At 40.4% G+C, this 22,077-nt stretch overlaps 1 protein-coding gene and 1 non-coding gene across 2 annotated transcripts in view; both read right to left on the bottom strand.

Annotated features, from left to right (window-relative positions):
• Positions 1–15,989: 15,989 nt before the first annotated feature.
• LOC147883010 (small nucleolar RNA U3) lies at positions 15,990–16,175 on the bottom strand. Its single transcript, XR_015543834.1, has one exon. It is a non-coding gene; the product is annotated as a small nucleolar RNA U3 (small nucleolar RNA).
• A 333-nt stretch (positions 16,176–16,508) lies between these two features.
• Positions 16,509–22,077, bottom strand: part of LOC147883009 (glycerol-3-phosphate dehydrogenase SDP6, mitochondrial-like) — a 38,076-nt gene continuing 32,507 nt past the window's right edge. The window contains exons 3-6 of the mRNA XM_087399929.1: positions 18,446–18,777; positions 17,701–17,861; positions 17,287–17,545; positions 16,509–17,185 (exon numbers count right to left, since the gene is read on the bottom strand). Of these exons, the coding sequence (XP_087256055.1) occupies positions 16,889–17,185; positions 17,287–17,545; positions 17,701–17,861; positions 18,446–18,777 (1,049 nt within the window). The 3' untranslated portion in view covers positions 16,509–16,888. The remainder of the gene's footprint in view (positions 17,186–17,286; positions 17,546–17,700; positions 17,862–18,445; positions 18,778–22,077) is intronic.

The raw sequence follows: 22,077 nt of genomic DNA, 5'->3' as shown, positions 1-22,077 counted from the left end.
GGAATGTATTGACAAACAAAAACCTTGCCAACCTTGCCTATATTTTGTAAATCAAACCTGACCACCTGAGAGTAGCTATGACAGCATCCAGGGGAGGATTTGATCTTGTAACTCACATTTGACCACCTTACAATAGCCAAAGGATAATGGCACCAAGGGGAGGTGTTGAGAGTTATGGTGCCATGAGCACATGTAGAGCAAAGGTATGAGTAAAGGGCAAGCTACCACATGGCATGGAGGAGATATCCCACATGTGAGCAAGCATATGGATATAAGTACCCTCACCTATAAAAGGGAGGTTCATTTGAAGTAATATCAATCAAGCACTTTGCACTATCTCAAGATTCTCTTGATGAGTCCAAGTTAATCTATCTTGGAACCTAATTGACTTGAGGTACATGTCATGAGCACTCTCTTCATTATGTTTGCACTTAGGTTGCATACTCCTTAGATTAGTGTTGTATTAGGATGTTGTCTTAGTGACTAGGAGAGTACGATCCTCACTTTGTCAGGTTCTCCATCTCAAGAAAAGAATCTATGGCCTAAAGCAAGCACCCAAAAGTTGGTAGAGTAGAATCAACAAGTATTTTGGTAATGTGGGATATATGGAGTCCAATGCAGATCATACTCTCTACTACAAACAAGGATGTGCACAGTTTTTGAGCAAAAACCTCCGAGCAAAAAAGTCTGAGCGATAGTTTTTGACACCAACCATGCTTGTATATTTCTCAAAGGAATATACAATTCTTTCTTAATTTCTCATTTATGGAACCATATACTTACTTATTTTTTATTATAACCCTCATTTTAGAGAACATCATCTATATATGAACAAATAGTGAACACTTTAGAAACTCCTATAAATACCTCCCTACCATAATGTCTTTTGAGTATTATGGTAATTCAATCAATTTAAAAGACTTTCCCTAATCTTTCCATATTTGAAGCTCTCATATAACAATGTCTACCATATTCCTTGGATAACTAGGAAAAAGATATTGGAAACCTCATACTTAAAGCCATTGATCTCTAATACATTATCAAATATGGGAAGGCAAGGTAGGGATTTTAAAAATATTCCCAATTCTCTAAACCTAAGTACTTTTAAGGAAGTGTGGTCTCTACTAAACTCCTTCCTACCATAATATGAATTAGGGACAAGTTGTAACTCTCATATACATCTTGAAATTTTTTATTTTTCTCTTTTATAACTACAAAAAGTATAATTTTAAGCCTACCATTTCATAGATCATAAATTTTGAACATTTTTCCTTTTTACAACTTCTCAATCTGAGCTAAGGAGCAAAAGTTATGACGCCTTCTGCATAGGGTCTCCAAGGGTATTTCACCGGCGGAATAGGGTTGGGGCAAGCTCTTCAAACCATATTCCTCTAGCAAAATACACTTAGAGGGTCTATTAAAAAGGTACTATTTATTTTTCTTAAGGAATCATAAGGAGGATATTTGGTTAAAATTTTATGATCCAAGCAATAGTGAAAGGAAAAGAAAGGATTTTTGAAAGTCATAAAATAAGTCACCACTTGGACATTATATATGTATATTATATAAAGGTATATTTATATCTATATCTATTTATCAATGTTTCATATTTACTTACGTATTCCTTGAAATAATTTGGAACTTTTTGCTCCCCAAAAATGACTTGAGCCTATATATTTTGACCCCTCCCACCTTTTGTCCTCGGGGGTTTTTGCTTGGAAAATGGAAACCCCCTACAAAGCTCAAGGGAAAGACATTACTATTGCACTTTTGTATGTAGATGGTCTGATTGTGATAGGAAGTACTAAGAGTGTCACCAAGCTAAAACAAGACTTATTTGCAGAGTTTGACATGACAGATCTTGTACTTGTGTACTATTATCATAAAATTGAGTTCTGGAGAGACTCAGATAGCACCTTCATTTAAAACTTACCAAAGATCCAGAAAAGCCTAGAGTCAATGACAAGTACTATTGGTTGCTCATCGGATCTCTTATATATATGACTATCACAAGGCTAGATATTTGTTCTATAGTAAGTTCACTTGTAGAGATTATGGCAAATCCAAAATAGTATCACTATAATGCAGCCAAGAGAGTCTTGAGGTACATCAAAAGGTACAAGACAATTTGGTATAGAATACAGAGAAAGTCATATGGGGTTGCATGGATACTGTGACAGTGACTATGCCGAAGATCATGAGACCAGGAGATCCACACAAGACTATGCATTTTTCCTTGGTCAAGGTGCTATATCATGGTTTTTAAACAAACAGCCAACTGTTTCTTTGTCTTCAATAGAAGTAGAATATAGGGCACTCACAACATGTTCATGTGAGGCTATATGGCTTAGAAGACTATTGTAAAAAATAGATTACTTTGATGCATCAAAGCCAACAACAATAATTATGATAATCAATAAGCTCAATCATTAGCCAAGAATCCAACATATCACTCTAGGATAAAGCACATTGATGTCAAAGAGCACTTCATAAGAGAAAGAGTGTTACGTGGTGACATGCATTGCAACATTGTGATAGCAAGGAGAATGTTGTAGATTTCTTTACAAACCACTTGGAAAAGAGCTTTTTGAGAAAAATCAACAAGCTCTTGGCTTGACTTAGAGGAAGGAAATTCCCATTAAAGGGGTGTGATGGAATGATGTTCATCCTTTCTTTGATTTCCCAGAGTCATCATCTTGAGGGAAGGTCTACTTCATGATGTTGATCTTGAGGGAAGCTATTGAGAATTTATCTCAACATCATGTGTTATCATATCTGCATAGCACTAATACATAGAGTGCTAAAAGGCACAAGGGTTAAAACCCCTAACCCTAACACTAAAGGGGTTTGTACATATATATTATTTTTGCTAATACTAGTGTACAGTTAGTAATTTGTGGTGTGCTCTCAAGCTATGCCCTCTTTCCACATCTCCGCTCTTCTGTTAAATTACATGGTGCAACGGAATAGAAACTGAACAAAGAATAGAGAGTACACAACAAACTGGAGAGGAACAAACTTTTCCTTCAATACTGATGTAGTACAATTGATGGCTCCGTCCACCCGTGCGCTCCCATAGTGGAGCTTAGATGGCGATCTAGACAGATACTAGGTGAAGACCTACTAGTTGGAAGATCTAATCTGATACAATGGACTGAGGAGGTCACCTCTTTATAGCTATGAGGGTGGTAGTCGGATCAATGTAGTCAGTGGAGCCGACTAGTCAACCTAGTCAATGGAGCCGACTAGTCGTCCATAGAATATTTAGGTAATATTCCCTATACCTTCGCCTCAGGGGCTAGCCCCCAGACCCCAGTGAGAGCAAGGGGCTCCCACACAATCAAGACAATGTGCCTCATTATGCTATAGCTTACCCACCCTGCCTAGCCATAGGCTAGACTCACATAGATCACCTTTCTACCATCAACAGTCTCATTGATAGACCTCATCTGACATGCAAGTCAGGATCCATCCAGTGTCTCGGGCTTACACATGGCTTCTCCTCATATGGGGTCCTTACAACTTGAGCACCTTGGACCACTAGTGGTTACCAAGAGGGTGGGGCATTGAGCATATCTAACACCCCCCTCAATGTCCACCCATAGGTGAACTACATTCTTGGCCCAATGCCAAGTCTCTGAAGATGACCCTAAAGCTGATCCTTCTCGAGTGCCTTGGTGAAGATATCTGATCCATTTTGCTCTGTTGGACAGTAGACCAATTCCACTATCCCGCCCTTGATCAAATCACACACATAGTGATACTAAATCTCTATATGTTTTGTGCGTGCATGAAACACTAGATTTTTAGCAATGGCCATGCAACTTTGATTGTCGCACCTTAGCACAGTTGCCTCATCCTCTTGCAATCCCATGTGCCATAAGATCCTCCTTAGCCACACTACTTCACATGCAGCAAAACATGCTACCTTGTACTCAGCCTCGATAGAGGACAATGCCACTATTGGTTGTTTCTTACTGATCCAAGAGAAGATACATGAACCTAAAGAGAAACAATATCCAAAAACTAATTTCCTGGAATCAACATCTCCAGCCCAACTTGAGTCACAATGACAAGCCAAGGAAGTGCCCGTACCATAGGTGATGTCATAATCAAGAGTGCCCTTCACATACCTGAGCACCTGCATCCCTGCATTCCAATGATTCTCCCTGGGCTTATTGGAGAACCTGCTCAAAACGCCAACAACAAAACTGATCTCTGGTCTAGTGTTGCACAGATAGATGAGACTGCCAACCAACTTCTTGTACCTCCCGATGTCTGTTGGTGGTGATTTAACCATGGATCATTGCTGTCATCACATGTTAACCACTTTTAAAATCAATCCAAGGTCAATTTGGATCTTTATACTCATGACTAATTCTTTCTAGTTTTGAAATCAATCCAAGGTTAATTTGTAATGTTATGCTCACGATTAGATCTTCCAAGTTTTTAAAGCAACCCAAGGTTCATGTGCAATATTATGCTCAAGATCATATCTTCCTAGTTTTTAAACCAACACCATGATTTGCAAAGTTATGCTCAAGATCACATCTTCCTATCTTTCAAATCAATGTACTCTTGTATATTACTCATAGACTATTATATAACTAAAGAAAGGCTACAAAAATGCTTAAAGTATGTGATAGATTCATGATGAGTCTTCAAGTACTAAGATATAAGGATGTGTGTATTGATGTTTGTAGATTATTTAATATTGCAAAGTATCATATGCTATCCATGTGACACATTTTAGATCTCTCTCTCTCTCTCTCTCTCTCTCTCTCTCTCACACACACACACACACACACACACACAGACATAGATTTATCATTGATGGGAGAGACAAAGGAGTAGGGGCAATGCTTGGATGAGAGTGATGCCTCCACATTGGGGAAGGTGGATCTAAAAGAGATGATGACAGTGGGAACATCCCAAAACTTTATAAACGGGTGCAATCACTCTTAGATGAATTGAAAGAAGACCAAGAGAATTTGCTTCAATGGATACAGTAGCAAATGCATGATTTCTTTCAAGGTATCTTCAGCGTGTCGGAGATAGGTCATGCTACTCATGTTTATAAAGTGATAATTCAAATGCACTCTACTTCTTATACAATATTTGCATGCAACCTAATGGTAAGACCCACTAATGCTCAAAATTCTTGAGTAAAAGTACCCTTTTTGCATGGAATTTTGAAGCTATTTACTTAGGTTTTAAATTGAACCGAGGTCAGTATGAAATCTCTTGCAATTATGGTCATCGTCACATGTTATCAATGTTTGAATGGATTTGCAATATCTAGCCATTATGGTCATCACCACATGTTTTCAATTTTGAAATGAATCCTGTTAAATTACACGGCACGGTGGAACAAAAACTAAACAAAGAATAGAGAGTACACAGCAAAGTGGAGAGGAACAAAATTTTCCTTCAATACTAATGTAGTACATATGATGGCTCCATCCACTTGTGCACTCCCACAGTGGAGCTTAGATGGCAATCTAGATAGATACTAGGTGAAGAGCTACTAGCTAGAAGATCTAATCTGATCTAAACTGATCTGATTCAATGGACCAGGCAGGTCGCCTCTTTATAGCTATGAGGGTAGTAGTCAGATCAATGTAGTCGATCGAGTCGACCAGTCGACCCAGTCGGTGGAGCCAACCAGTCAACCTAGTCGGTGGAACCGACTAGTCATCCATGGAATATTCAAGGAATATTCCCTATACCGTTGCCTGGGGGTTTCGCACCCCTGAACCCCCACCATGGGGGCTGCTGGCTCCCCTGGGACCCCCTAGGCCCCAACAAGAATAAGGGGCTCCCACACATTCACCTTTCTACCATCAACAGTCTCATTGATAGACCTCATCTCACATGCAAGTCAGGATGCATATAAAGTCCTGAGCTCACACATGGCTTCTCCTCATATGGGGGCCTTACAACTTGAGCACCTTGGACCACTGGTGGTTACCAGGAGGGTGGGGCATTGAGCATATCTAACACCCCCCCTCAATGTCTGAACTACCTTCTCGGCCCAATGCCGAGTCTCTAAAGATGACCCTGAAGCTGATCCTTCCTGAGTGCCTTGGTGAAGATATCTGCTCCATTTTGCTTTGTTGGACAGTAGACCGATTCCACTATCCCATGCTCGATCAAATCATGCACATAGTGATACTGAATCTCTATATGTTTACTACGCACATGAAACACTGGATTTTTAGCAATGGCCATGCAACTTTGATTGTCGCACCTCAGCATAGTTGCCTCATCCTCTTGCACTCCCATGTGCCATAAGATCCTCCTCAGCCACACTGCTTCACATGTAGCAAAACATATTGCCTTGTACTCAGCCTCGGTAGAAGACAATGCCACTGTTGGTTGTTTCTTACTGATCCAAGAGAAGATACTTGAACCTAAAGAGAAACAATATCCATAAACTGATTTCTAGGAATCAACATCTCCATCCCAATCTGAGTCACAATGACCATCCAAGGAAGTGCCCGTACCATAGGTGATGCCATAATCAAGAGTGCCCTTTACATATCTGAGCACCCACATCCCTGCATTCCAATGATTCTCTCAGGGCTTATTGGAGAACCTGCTCAAAACGCCAATAGCAAAACTAATGTCCGGTCTGGTGTTGCATAGATTGATGAGACTACCGACCAACTTCCTATACCTCCCGATGTCTGCTGGTGGTGAGGCATCCTCCATAAACAACCTCACATTTACCTCCATAGGTGTAGCTATCTCCTTGCACTCGGACATACCAAATGCCTTCAAGATCTCCCTTGCATATTTTTGCTGAGAGATGAAGATCCTGCCTGGCTCTTGCCTGCAGACTTCAATCCCCAAACAGTAGTGCATCAAGCTTGTGTCTGTCATCTCAAACTCTGTGCTCAACGCCTTTCTAGTCTGCTAGATCATGTCTTCATAGTCACCTATAATAAGGAGATCATCCACATATAGAACAATAATAGCAATTTTTCCACCTTTCCTGTACACATACAAGTTAGCATCTGAGGCACATCTTTTGAAGTTTTATTTATAAAAGAATTGTCTATCCATTGGTACCATGCTCTTGGGGCCTATTTCAGCTCGTATAGAGCCTTCTTCAACTTACATACCTTGTTCTTAGAATGGGAGGCCTCAAACCCAGGTGGCTGAGCCACATACACCTCCTCCTTGAGGTCACCATTAAGAATGTTGATTTAACATCCATTTGACAAACTGGGCACTTTTTATGAGCAACCATTGATAGTGCTGTGTGAATAGTGGTCATTCTGGCAGTCGGAGCGAAAGATTCCTGAAAATCAAACCCTTCAACCTGCAAAGATCCTTGTGCAACCAGTCTGGCTTTGTACTTTTCCAAAGTCCCATCAGCCTTGTACTTTCCCTTCCAAACCCACTTGGTGCTAATAACCTTTCTGTTAGGTGGTCGATCTACTAGCTCCCAAGTTTCATTCTCCATGATGCTATCATATTCTACTTGCATAGCAATTTTCCAATCTCGGTCTGCAAGTGCTTCCTCCAAACTCGTAGGCTCCTTTACTTCTGTAATAATCTCAGCCATCAAGGCCATATTGACTATGTGAGTAGAAGCCCTCCTTTGCTCCTCGATTTTCTGAGACCTGCCTTGGTCCATCTGCATGTTGCTCAATAGACATAGGCATCTGGTTATCATGGTCATAGAGCTGCCTTACCCATCACGGCAATGGCTTTTCCGGTGGTGTAACAATAGGTTGGTGACTTATACCTTCATCATCTGATATTTCCTCCTCCTTCATAGCTCTTGGGACAGGTCCATAGTGAATTACCTCTTTGCTTGATGATAAAGTAGAAGAGCTCTTCTCTACCTCCACTACATGTGGCTACTCCCTGAACACCACATCGCGGCTCGCTATGATCTTCTTTGCCTCTTGATCATACAACTTATAGGCTTTCTTCTCATCACAATAGCCTAAGAAGATACATTTGGTGCTTTTTGGTTGTAGCTTGTTTCTCTCTTTGTCTGGTACATGTGCATAGCATTGACACCCAAACATTCTGAATTGGGAGATGGATGGCTTCTTACCGCTGTAAGCCTCATGTGGTGTTTTACCTTTGAGTACCTTTGTATAGCTATGATTAAGGGTGTAAACCACAGTATTGACAGCCTCAGCCCAAAAGTGGTTTGGCAGTCTAGCACCTTTCAACATACACCTCTCCATCTCCACCGTGGTCTGCATTTGGCATTCAACAATTGAATTTTGCTGAGGTGTATGTGGTGTCGTCGTTTGTCGCTTGATCCCTTTGCTCTTGCAAAAATCTCCAAACTCTATAGAAACAAACTCACCCCCACCATTCGATCTAATTTTCTTCACTTTTTTCCCTGTTTCATTTTCAACAAGCTGTAGCCATTCTTTAAATTTACCAAAAGCTTGAGCCTTTTCGCGAAGAAAGTACACCCACATCTTCCTGCTATAGTCGTCGACAATCAATAAAAAATAGGAAGATCCCCCCAAGGTCTGTGTAGACATCTTACCACACAAGTCAACATGCACCAACTCTAGAGGAGTGTTTGCTCTATTCTTGCTTTCTTGAGGGAATGCCTTTCCCTGTTGCTTGTCCATCATGCAAGCTTCACACAGTTCTTTGATTTCTATAATTACAGGTAAGTGAGCAACCATACCTTGCTTTTGCATCTCCTTTAGCACTGCAAATCCGATGTGGCTGAATCTTTCATGCCAAAAGTCTACTTGTGCCGACTCCAGCGGTGGTTGTAAGGGCACTTAGCTCATACAAGTTGTTCCCCCTTACTCCTATGCCAACAAGATTGCCTGCACTATCTAGAATTTTTGCTCGTCTTGTTGAACCTCACCTCATGGTCAAGGTTACTTATGGAAGAAACTGATAGCAAATTTCTCTTGATTTGTGGAACATACAGCACATTAGATAGTTTCTTAACATCTCCATTTACAGAAACAAATGAAACCCTACTTGTACCCTCAACAGGGCATTTTGCGTTATTACCAACCGTCATGGTGATGGGTTCTTGTAGAGGCTGCATGCAACAATATAGACCCTTCTTGCAGGTCATGTGATGGAGGAACCACTATCCAACACCCATGAATCAGTGGTTGAAGCTTCTTGAACTGAGGAACACTCTTCCTCAATGGCTAAAAAAAGATCCAACTCTACTTCCGCTATGTTAGCTCTCTCTTTCCCCTTATCTGTCTTCTTCAGGATACCATTCTTTTCATCTGCTTTCTTGACCTGACAATCTGCAATCATATGGCCCTTCTTCTTGCAGTAGAAGCATTCTCCCTAAAACTTCTTCTTGCCGCCCTTCTTCTTTTTGTCACCACTAGTAGAGGACTCACCTTTGGTGGAGGAACCACCTTTGGCTTTCACAATGGCAGAGAAAGCAGCATCCCCATTGCCGCCTCCATCTCGAGCTTTAAGCCTCAATTCCTCCACCATAAGTAAAGCACAGAACTCCTCAAATGACAATGGTTGGGGTCTCACCTGAGTGTTAAGCGATGTTACCAATCCATCAGACCTTGGTGGACATATCCGGAGACATCGCCGAGCTAGCTCTTCGCTAGTCTTTTGTATCCCAGCACTAGCCATCTGGTCACGCATATTTTTTATTCAAGTTATGAACACCTCCGTTATCTCTCCTTCATTAAACTTCTCAGCTACGAGCTGATTTTCTAGTTTCTAGATCCTTGTCTGATTCCGCGTCTCATACTGACTCTTCAATATGTTCCAGGCGACATTTGCCTTAGATGTATGCTGAATCAAGTTCAAAATACTATCAATATTACTTGTAACCAGGGCACACAGAGCATTTGCATTCCTATGTTTCCAAACTCGTAGAAGGTCAGCATTAGGAGGTATCGTACTCCCCGAATTTGCTGGGTCGGGGGTTCCTTGTGGTTCTGGGTCAGTCCCCAGTACTCTCCAAAAGCTCATATGAATCTAGAACAGCATTAATTTTAAACTTCCACAGAGTGTAGTTTGTAGTGTGACTATGGGTTGTTGCTATAGGTCTGGACTCTGAAAGAACTTTTTCTAGTGGGGTGTAGGTTCCATCTATTGAACGATGGTGATTGCGACATTAAGGTCCTCAAAACTTCTCCCATGCCGAATTAATCTTTGTCATCCTGGAACTTCTCCCATGCCAAATTGATCTTTGTCATCCAGTGGCTATCTTCTTCTTTCAAGTGTTAAAATATGTGGTGCCAAAGTGCACTAGTGGGTGTAGTATTGGGCAGTAGATGAGAAGCATGCCATGTGGCAAAGAGGCATCCCATAAAGAAGTGTGTACCAAAGTGGTCTGTACCTTTTCTCCTATAAAAGGAGAGGTCACTATCAATCAAATCATATCAGCTTTGTGCACTTGCCTCAAGATTCTTTTTATGAGTCCAAGCTAATCTATCTTGGAACCTAATTGACTTGAGCAACACTATGTGCACACTTAGAGTTCATCCACCATAGATTAGTTTTTTGCATGTTTTGTTAGAATGTAGTCTTTTGTCTTTGCTTAGTGTTTGGTACTGCTAGGGAGCTCGATCCATAAACTCAACATCAAGGATATGTTGCCCTTTGCTGATCATTCATCTTTTGGTTGCTCCTCTGGTTGTCAACTCAAGTTTATTGGTTCCACTTTCGATGATGGTTCTTTTTCCTTCAACTCTTGGCTGATCTTGGTCACCATCTTCTTTCTTCCCTTCATTTGAACTGGGGCTGTCTTGGTTTTTGTGGTTTGGTAATCTTGTGACCAACTTGGCATCTAGTATGGTGATCACTATGCCTACTTGGGTCACATGATCAACATTTTTGCATGCCTTTTACAGCATCTCTAGCTACTTCTTCCATACACAAAATTTGATTTTGTGGTGCCCTTCCTTTCCACAAAAGTAGCATGTCATGATATTTATTCTTGTTCTTTCACATTGGTATGTTCCATTGGTAGCTATCTTTACTTTGAAATATTTATTTTGAGGGTGTTTCTAGATCTTTCAGGGTTGCAAAACTATTCAATATCTTCTTGTAGTCCAGGGGTAGCAAAGATTTATACTAAAGTTCATTTTTAGTTGTGCGTACTTAGTATAGTCATACACTTCCATATGGGATGTAGCTCTCCCAATCTAGTGATTTTCTTGAGATATATTCCCTTGACATATTCTCCAATATGTTCTATCCTTAGTAGTTGCCTTATAAATTAAGTATGATCAACCGAGCTCAAACCTAATTTCCTTTTTAAGAGACTACTTGTCCAATCAACTTTTAGCTTTGGTCACCATATTACTATTCATTATTTAATGTCCAATCCCAATTGTTGACTAGTAGAGTTGTGATGTGTATTAATTTGATAAGTCCAATGTATCTTATCCAAATCATCTCTTATCCTCATTTCCTCTTCTTATCTTGTCCAAGATCACATTGTGGTAATTATTTATAAAGAGTCTTAACAATTGTTCTTATTTAAAATTCTTGGTATAGCATGTCTAATCTTTTAATCCATATTTGAAGAGTTCAATGATAAAATGAATAAATTTTATTAAAATGGTTTCATTTGTATTTTAGGGACTCAAATATTCATATGGTCAAATTCACTCAATATTCAATTGAGTGGCCCATCTTTTAGTCACCTAAGATAAGGATCTTCAAGTCTATTCTAAAGGTCAAATTTATTTCAATTCAGGTAAATTTCTTTGGTTTCAGCTATAGCAAAACTCTTTGCATAAGAAAAATTCCAAGAATCTATAAGATCCTTGTCTTATACCTTACCATAAATTCTTTTCATAGATTGGGCATAGGAATTGATTCTCATGTGGCCACTTTTATTCAAACTAGTTCCACCACTCAAATCCTATGAATAAATTTCACTAGTGGTGGCATCATGCAATTGCAATGCATGAAATCATATCAATGAAATCCATTAAAAAACCCTCAAATTTGGTTCTTTTGAATGGTTTTATCTAATAATTGTCAGTGTTTCAGAATACTTTAGTCCTCTTAGACTTCTATGCAATTTCAACATTCAAGGACTCTTAAATAATGAACATAGCCTAGAAATCAAATGGCTAAATTTTGTGATTCCTAGGATCACAATGACTATATTTCTTTATTCAATCCAAATTGAATTAAAATTTTACATGAAATAACCCACCTTTTTCAAAATATAGTTAGCTTGACATCTATTGGAAAAATTTCCCTAGATTATAAAAAGAATAAAGAAAATCTAAGGTATGAAAAATATCCAAAGTCCCATATTATAGGTCACTAACCGTGTCACTAATGAACTTAACCAGCTATTTATCTTACTCTAAACCGCACTTTCCAACCACAATTAGTGCAAAATGCAATTTGACATATTCCAAAAAGAACTTGCTTATAGTTGAAGGTTTAATTAGAAGATGCCACAATTGAAAATAAATATACCTAGGGTTCATAAGCTTTGGCTTTGACGATTTTGTAAAGCTACTTCATGATACTGTTGAGATGAATCCCTCCTAGAGTCAACTACTTTGATCATCTTCATGAGGAACTTAACTACATGAATCACTATCTAAAACTCACCTCCCAAGCATAGGCTCATCTAGCTCACCCATAGCACAGATCATAAGTAAGGTCTATGGAGTGACCTATTAATAGACATCCACATCTATACCACAGAGATCCCCTCTACCACAAGGGTGACGTGAAACTACCTTAGATGAACAAGATCCAAATCTTGGTATTGATCAATGAATGCCCAAGGCCTAATCCCTCATGCAAATTTATAGCTTAGGGCATAACGAAATACTCCATGAATTCTTTTTACCCGTTGGATCTGTGATCGAAATGGTATTTCTTAGCCTTAGCCCTTGGGCCTTTCACCCTAGGCTAATAGCCTAACCCTAACCCTTGGGCTAGCATTGGCAACCCATGGTTAGCCAAGGATGTGACATGGATCAACTCCACAAAGCTAGGTAATGCCTCGCTTAAAAAATCCCAATTAGTTCCTAACAACATATAAACCTTTAAAGCCGCTTTGCACTTCATATATCCCTTTTAAAGCCTCTTTGCAATTCACTTATAAGCCTTTATAAGCCTTGTAAAGCCCTTTGGCTATTTTGAATATACTTTTACCATAATCTTTTTATCGGTTTGTTCTTTTAAATTAGTTTTTTTTCAAGTTGGTCCATCATGGCAAAGCCACATGATGATATCCATTCCTAATTCAAATTGGGAATTGGGAATTGGGAGCTCCATGATCACACTGGGATGAACACGTTCAATTGGCACTCAATCTCATCAACTTCAATATCAAAGATCCAATGATTCCAATCATCTAAGACAAATAATCATTGTTCAATACATGGAAAGCATTGGAGAATCTATTCAATGCAAAAAACATGTCTAGACTAACCTTGTTAGAGAATCATTTGAATAGTACTAAGAAACTTCAGAGTGAGACATGTCCAAATTACCTTGTCAAACTCAAAGCCCTTGTTGATCAATCAGCATCCATTAGATGATAGATCAGATTTGAGAGATTCCTACATATTGCATTGAATTGTCTAGGGAAAGACTAAGTTGTTTGTGACCGTGACAATCACAAGAGATGTTCCACCTTTTGGCATTACCTCTTCCATGATTGTTCCATGTATTTCTAGGCATACTTTACCCATTCTACTTATTAGAAAATCATTGATTGAAATTCTATTGTTTGAGAGTTGTGAACCTCTATCATAGGTTACTTTGACATATTTGCTCCCTCTTTGGGCATAAAATTGGCCATTTCTATCTGGGAACCATAGCCTCTAGCTCCAAAAGCTTGTTGATGTCCTTTGTTGTCATTGGATCCTCCTCACCGAATCTCTTCTTGCATTAGCATATCCATTATTATCTCAAAGGTTGGGGGATTTCCCCTTTTAACCATGGCACTCTTGCATTGCCAACTTTGTAGTCACTTGCATCCAATTGGTTTGCTAAGTCCTTTAGCCTTAGCAAAAAGTCTGGATCTGGTTCAAATGATCATCACTTTGCAGTGTTATTACTCAAAAAAGTGATCCCCTTGATATAACTTTGGTAGCAAACCTATTTTCAATGGCATTCCATGCTTCTTTTTATCCTGAATGATAAGTATACTTCCATCTTTTATGTTCACCTTGATCATGTACAATGCTTGTTTCGACCAAGAAATTTCTCCATTTTAAACTTCCAAATGCCAAAATCTTAATAATCCAATTTGTTGTTGTGGTCAAGGAAGATAATATCATCATTTTTTGACACACTGTTGAGAAAACTATAACCCTTTAAAAAGTGACTTTTCTTTTGCTGAAAATTGGCTCAAATGGCCAACAAAATGATGCGAAATCAATTTCAATGTTTCTTTCAAATCCGGTTCAAAAATCTTTCAATTCCGATGGAAATGGCAAGAAGTTATGACCATATTAACTTTGGAACATTTTTAGTAGAAATTGGCATGCAAACCAAATGTGCTTAAGGCATGATGAACTAGACTAAGAATTTTAGTTTTTGAAAACAAACTAATACAAGTACCACCTTGCCACCTCAATAATACAAGTACCACCTTGCCACCTCAACCAAAGGTCTCAGTGACTACTACTTAAATGAGTTTGTGTTACTTAGGCTTCTATGGTGCTTTATCACCAGGTTAATAGTATGATGCTAGGTCTGATGACAAGTGAGCAAGCGTAATTTTTTATGATTTTAATTGGAAATGGATAAATAAAAATGCATTGCATGCATGCGATCATGTGTTGTGACTATGCATTAGGTTATGCAATGTTATGGCAATGATGAGGTGTCATTGTCAGTAGCCCACTGATTGTGCAATGACAACGCACTGAGGAGCACTACCACATTTGCTAAAAAAGTGAGAAGGTATATAAATGTCATGTGCACTAGTTATTGATGATGTGGTACGCTTGCAAGGCTTGTGTGTGCTTGTAGTATGTGTTGTTGTTATGCGTTCCATGTGTCACAACATTTGTTACCGCTAATTTGTGTTCCTAGTCTAAGGTCGCATGTATGCCTTCATAAAAGTGTTGTGAACTTCATAACCTTCAATAACCTTCATAAGAGTGTTGTGAGCTTCTACTTGCGTTGAATCTTGTGACAACTAAAATTGATCAAATGTGTCTGAGTGATGCTAATATCTTGCCTTTCATGTGTTTCAATGTTGAGTCAAATGTAGGCTCAATTTCAATTTCTACTAGTAGAGCTTTGGCTTAAGTCAACGACTCTAGGTATCAAGCTTTAACTAGGTATAACTAGAACTTAACCTAGAGTCATGTTGGATTGTTCATAGTCAAGGTTTAATGACTACTATAGCATAGGTTGTCATGTTGATGCGGCATGTTTACCAAGTGTCACAATGTTAGGCTAATGGTCAAAAATAGCTTTATCTAACGATTTTTGTGGAGATCGTGAGCTATAAGCAAGATTTGTTTGGGTACAATTGTGCACAATCACAAGTTTGGCCAAGATTTGAGACACTATGATCTTCTAGTGAAAATATTTAAGTCAAATGTTGAAGGGCTTTGATGTACAGACTTGTGAGACGTGTGGCTTCCCTTCCTAGATATGTGGAGTGTAGATAAAGTTTGTACAAACATTGCAATAAATGCCTTCTGGAATTTTGACAATCGATGGAAGAGTTCTCACCTCGAGCCGTGAACAATGCTCTTAAGCACTAAATAAAGCATTGAAGATCTTTCAAGGAGGCTCTTAGTACTCTTTTGTTTTGAAAGGCAGCTTTTCTGTGTGAGGCACTTGAACCACCAGAGATCTCATGGAGCTCTCTTTCCCCCCGCCTTATGTTTTTAGTGCCACTTTGTAACTAACCATAGAGCCGAGAAGGGACTAGGACCTAACGAACCCATGCATGTGAGACTTGCCTTAGGCCCCCAAGCTTCCCAACTCACCACGCTAAAAATCCATCAACCGACGGGTGCTCAATTTAGAGCTTTAAAAGGAAGGAGGAGACCACCCATCAAAATCGCCGAGGGCCTTCACCACTACGGCGGAAGGAGCATGGTGGGACGTTCATCAAGTGGGAAGGGCTCACTTAGCAGGGTTTTCGCGCTCTAGCCCCCGGGGCATCTCTCATCTTCCGGGCTGTGTGGCTTGTCTAAGCAGAAATGCTCAAACAGATACTGTTCGAGTACTTAATTCATGGTATCAATCCTTGTTAGGTACTTCTTCCAAGGCTTGGAACCATCATCATGCAAGAAAGCTGGAACTATGAATACCTGCAAGAAGCTAAAGCCTTGTCATGCATGCGTAGCATGCATGCAACTCGCTCTCCAATAATATTAGCCATAGGAGCACACATGCATGCAACTCGCTCTCCAATAATATTAGCCATAGGAGCACATGTATAGATGATGTTAGCCACATGTACCAAGTTGGATGGAATTGTAGCATGGAGTTCCCCACAGTCAACAAGGGCTCATTTGTCCAACATTTTACAAAAAGTGTATGCACATTACCTCAAGAAAGAGCTTGCAGATCTGAACTTGACTAGCATGCTTCTTGTAAATAAAGTCCATAACAATTCCATTATTCCCCCCAACGGAGATTAAAGAGAGAATAATGTACTTGACATGATGCATTCAATGTGTTCCAGCATTTTAACATATGGCATTTGATTGATTTCCCTGCTTAGCACCCATCTACCTACCTACTAGAAGAGGCGACCACCCAGGGATTATCTCGTTTAACATATGCTTAGCACCCATCTACCTACCTACTAGAATAGGCGACCACCCAGGGATTATTCCCTGTTTATTGCCATGATTGAATGAATGTTTCTAGCATGCAACTATCTTTGCGCTCATTGACACATTTATACATGCAGGATTCAAAGAAGGCCCTTATGGCTGTCCTAATGTTTGCCATCATCAAACTGAGCATTTTGTGATGATTTGAAAGTTTTGAGGAAATCCTTGGCTTTTGCAAGTTCTGCCTTCTTTCTTCTTTTGTCCCATCTATGCTCAGCTGCAAGTATTTCTATTACTCGGGGGACTGCCTTGCCAGCTGCACTAGTGTCCAAAAATGCCAACCTTGAACGCCGTGCAATAAAATCAACTGATGTTTCACAATATTCGTTTCTTGCACAATATGCCACCTCTGCTTCTAGAAATGGATACCCATGAGCAAGACGCTTCCCCAAACCTTCATCCTGCACCACATCAATGTTAAAACCTCATATCAATGTGCTTATTTATTAGTCTCCTGCTGTCAAGAGAATGAATCTATCAAAATTACTGGCACATAACTTGCCTGTGCAATTGTGGCAACTCGTTGTGCCAGATCCCCATATGAATGTGACAGATGTTTCGCTACTGATGTGTCCATTACTCCTGGCACAATCTTACCACCATACGTCTTCTTCATCCGAATGTATTGCTGTGCCAGTGTTGTGAATGCAGCAGGATCCCAATCTTCTCCTCCTATCAACTTGAGATCTTTTGTTATACAGCCATTTGTGGGTGTAAGCCCACCAATCTTAATGGCTATATCAACTGCATCCTCTGCCATGCTGAAAGACCAATCCAAAAGCACGTTAATAGAAGAAATAAGAATACTTACTCCGTTAGTTTCATGCTAATTTTATCAAACACTCTGTCCTTTACTTTCTTTCTAAATCATGCACAGGTATGCAACATTTATTTGCTTAATTCAAGCTATTCACACCTCCTATATGTAGTCCATTTCCCACCGGTAATGGTCACCAACCCTTCAGACCCTGTACTCACAACATGATCCCTGGAAATATTTGCCGTATTGGTTAAAGACGAATCAGATGCAAGGGGCCGTATGCCACTCCAAGCAGAAAGCACATCTGTCCGACGCACCTAGAGGCACGCAACACCAAGAAATCACGTCAATTAGTCTATGTGAAAAGGAAAGTCAATCACAACATTCTGAAACCATTCTCAAACTCGAGACTATGACCTCTGAAGTTGCTTTTCAAAGCTTCATACTAACAATCTGGTGCCGATCATCAAACATAAAAATGACACCAAAACTTTAGACAAAAAAGACAGCATTCGACCAATTCATGAAGGCATTTACTTACAAATCTTGGACTCTTCACAAGACGACAGCACAAAAGCGTCACAATAACATCGGATACATATGAACTCGCTCCAAAATTGCCTCTTCAAGTCCTTAATGGGAGAGCAATTATTAGAATATATTGTCATTCTTGTTATCGTCTGGGTTATGAGTGTCACTTTTATGTTTTTGAGTGAATTTCAATTTGGATGCTCTTGCAGTAACTCAAACACCACTAAAGAAATATATAATACTTATTTCCACAAAACTTCAGGCATTGATTCTCCTCGAACAACACTAAAATATATAAATATATATATTGTTATTTCTTCTTTTAGTAGGACAAGGGCTCAGCAAGAAACTCAAACCACACTCTCCTTACCTTGACACACAGGTAGTCACTAATAGCATCCAATATAAATTGGATCTCCTCCTCATGTGGCTCAGGAAGCATTGTGATCTTAGTGCTGGAGTCAGTAGTCCCAGCCAGAGTTCTTCCAAGCCATGGGAGCATGAATACTACTCTCCCATCCTTTGTCTTTGGTACAATCAGCCCCATCCCTTCAGGAGAATAATAGTCAGGAAGAACGACATGTACGCCACTGCTGGGAGAGATAAGAGGCTTGGCATCCTTGTCTGCAAGTTTTCGAACTTCATCGCAGAAGGGACCAGCTGCATTGATAATGACTTTTGCATGCACATCAAACTCCTTTCCTGCAAAATTTCATAACGTTATTTGGTTTTTCTCCAAGGTACACAAAGTCTGTACACTCTAGCTTAGCCACTTGTAGTCTGGGGGAAAACATTTTGATAGATTGATAACATTTCACATTACATGAAGCCCTGCATAAAATGAGATTAAGACATGGGGATCATGGCTGTATCAAGCTTCAAAGCAGTTTCCTTAGGTGATTCAAGCATTGGAGAGGAGCATTACCTGCAACAGCAGAGAACCATGGTTCACTGAATACACACAGACTTAGATCTAAATGAATCGAGGAACATGCCCAAACTCATCCTCTAGAAACGCAACTAGTGCCCATGCTAATCACTCATAAGGTTGAAAACCATAAACTCCATCACGCATAGCAGGGACTAGCTACTATGACATTCCCACTGATGTCATCAGCGGCCAACAGTGGGTGTAGACCATACTCTCTGTAAGAAATCCTAGATTTACTATATTTAGAAATGTGCTAAGGAATAGAAAGGAGACTGAAATAGCAGAGAACAATGAATAATTGTATTGCTTGAGTGTCTGTAGTGTATCTGTAGTGTCATCCATACAATTGGGCCTCTCTTATATAGAGAGTGAAGAGTCACACATGAAAAGGTGTGTACTCCAAAGGGTATGTGCATGAAGAGGTGTGTACCCCTTGTGAAGGGTGTGACCCTTGATGAGAGGGTACATTACAATAGAAATGTCTCTTCAATAGAGTGTCTCTTGTGAAGGGTTGTGCCTCATCGGAAGTGTCCCGTCGAAAGGGCAAGGGTTGTGCCTCATAGAAGTGTCCTGTCGAAAGGGCATACCCTTCCACAAGTGTCCATTCATTAAACCATCCATAAGTCTAGAAATAGAGAAAGGAATACGTCACAGATCATGACATCCCCTCCCACTCAAAAGAAGACCCTGGTGGAGACAATGAACTGTATGTAGAAAATACTGCTGTAAAAGGTCAAGGTACTGCTGCAAGTCTTCATCAGATTGCCAAGTAGCGTCGGAGTCGTCCATATCTCGCCAAAGAACAAGAAATTCCGTGATAAGTCGATGTCGAGTCTCTCGCTGTCGATGGTTCAGAATACGCTCAGGAATAAGGAGAACATAATCGTCTTCGATTTTTGGGACATAATCACCTGCAGGAGGAACTGCTTCATCGCCTGGAATGTACGTCTTTAGCCAAGAAACATGAAATGTTGGATGGATTTTATCCCATGATGGTGGTAATTCCAATTTGTAACTTAAAGGTGAATGTTTCTTGACGATCCGGAAAGGTCCATAGTATCTTGGTCGCAACTTAGGAAACACAGACTTAGCCGTCTTATAGCGATGTGGGGCTATAAATAATAGCACCATGTCACCAGTGTCGAATTCCGGGTGACGTCTATGTTTGTTGGCAGACTGTTGATACCGCTCTTGTGCTTTTCGCATATGATCCCTGAGTTGGAGTAGAATGTCTTGCATTTCTTGAACCAGTTGATCAGTTAGGGCCACTCGATGTTGAAGTACAAAATTCGTTGGTATGATCGGAGTGTGTCCATAAGCCGCTTGGAATGGAGTCATGCTAATGGCACTATGGAAAGAGTTATTATAAGCAAACTCAAGGAGTGGTAGATACTCTTCCCAAGCTGCTAGGCGTGACTGAATATAATGTCGAAGCATTTCTTCCAGAACTTGGTTGACTCTTTCAATCTGGCCATCTGATTCTGGGTGGTAGGCTGAACTGAACAGTAGAGTTGTACCCAAAGATTCGAACAGTGAAATCCAAAAGTGACTGGTAAACTTAGGATCTCTATCGGATATGATATTCTTGGGCAATCCATGGTGTCAGAAGATGTGTTGTATGAAGAGTTTGGCTATGTCCGGAGCCTGTGCACTGCTTTTGCAAGCAACAAAGTGTGCCATTTTGGACAATCGATCAACAATTACCATAATCTGAGTGTTACCTCTGGAGGATCGTGGTAGTGTTGTAATGAAATCCATGGAAATACTTTCCCACCTTTCAGTTGGAACTGGAAGAGGCTGAAGAAGTCCTGTTGGAAGTCGTCGGCTTGCTTTCATTTGTTGACAAGATAAGCATGTAACCATTTTGATGACGTCGCTTTTCATCTGAGGCCAGTAGTATGTTGCACTGAGTAACCTATAAGTCTTGTTGATGCCTGGATGGGCAGCATAAGGAACTACATGATGCTCTTTTAACAAAAGACGTCGAACATCCTTGTCATGTGGTACACAGACGCGATCTTGATAGTACAGAAGGTCATCCGTATAAGAATAGGATGAGAAAATCTTCTGTTCGGAAGTCGAAGGTTGATCTTTTGAAAGAACTTGTACTGCTGTGCCGAAGTCTTTATCATTGAAATACTTCTGTTTGAATGAATTCGGAATATCCACAGATAATGTAGAGATTACCATAGCTGATGCTAGAGGTAACCTGCTGAGAGCATCTGCAACTACATTGCGTAGTCCTGGAATGTACTCAATGGTCATGTGAAAGTTGGCCAGAAACTCAACCCAGCGTGCTTGTCAAGCGTTCATGACTCGCTGCCAGCCCGCGCCATTTCGCTGCCAGCCCGCGCTGGTTCGCTGCCAGCCTTGCCGTGCCATCTGGCTGCCAGCCCGCGCCATTTTCGCTGCCAGCCCCTCGCCTTTTTCGCTGCCAGCCACCTTGCCATTTGCAGCCCCGCTGGTTATTCGGCCCTGTTCCTTGCCAGCCTGCAGCGTGAGCACAGCGCCAGCCAGCCCTTCTGTCGCAAATCAGCCTGCAACCAGTCTGCGCCATTGATACCTTGCTCTCCTTGTTTCGCCACTTTTTTCCTGCCAGATCAGCAGCAGTTTCAGCCTCCTATCGCGATGAAGAGAACCTATTAAATGCCAGGCCCAGATCTGCTCCTCGCCACCCATTGCAACATGGACCTCCGGACAAAAATCTCCAGGCCTCTACACAACAATTTGGCAGATTAAATCATTGCCAAGTGGAGTCTTTCCATTCTACTTCTAAGGATTCTCTTGTCATTATCAAATTACAGCAAATGAAAGACGTTTCCTTAAAGCATGGAAACCCCTGGTAATTCACCCGGCATTTCAAGGACACCTCAGGCATCATCTACCACACAATATCGTGTTCAGATTGCACAACCAGCCCATGTCGGAGCTTTTGCATCGTGGGTCTTCTGTGTCACGTGCCCTCCTAGTGATTTGGACCACATCCTATATCTTCTGCGTAAGGCACCTCAATTACATTACTTCCTCAACACAGTCCAGGTTGTGTTCCATGAGACACGAAGATACCCAGA

Source organism: Dipteris shenzhenensis, chromosome 28, assembly GCF_047967505.1.
Source record: "Dipteris shenzhenensis isolate YYH24624 ecotype China chromosome 28, Dip_SZ_1.0, whole genome shotgun sequence".
NCBI lineage: Eukaryota > Viridiplantae > Streptophyta > Polypodiopsida > Gleicheniales > Dipteridaceae > Dipteris > Dipteris shenzhenensis.
Note: the sequence above shows the minus strand (reverse complement) of the source record. Positions and strands in the feature narration are given on the sequence as shown.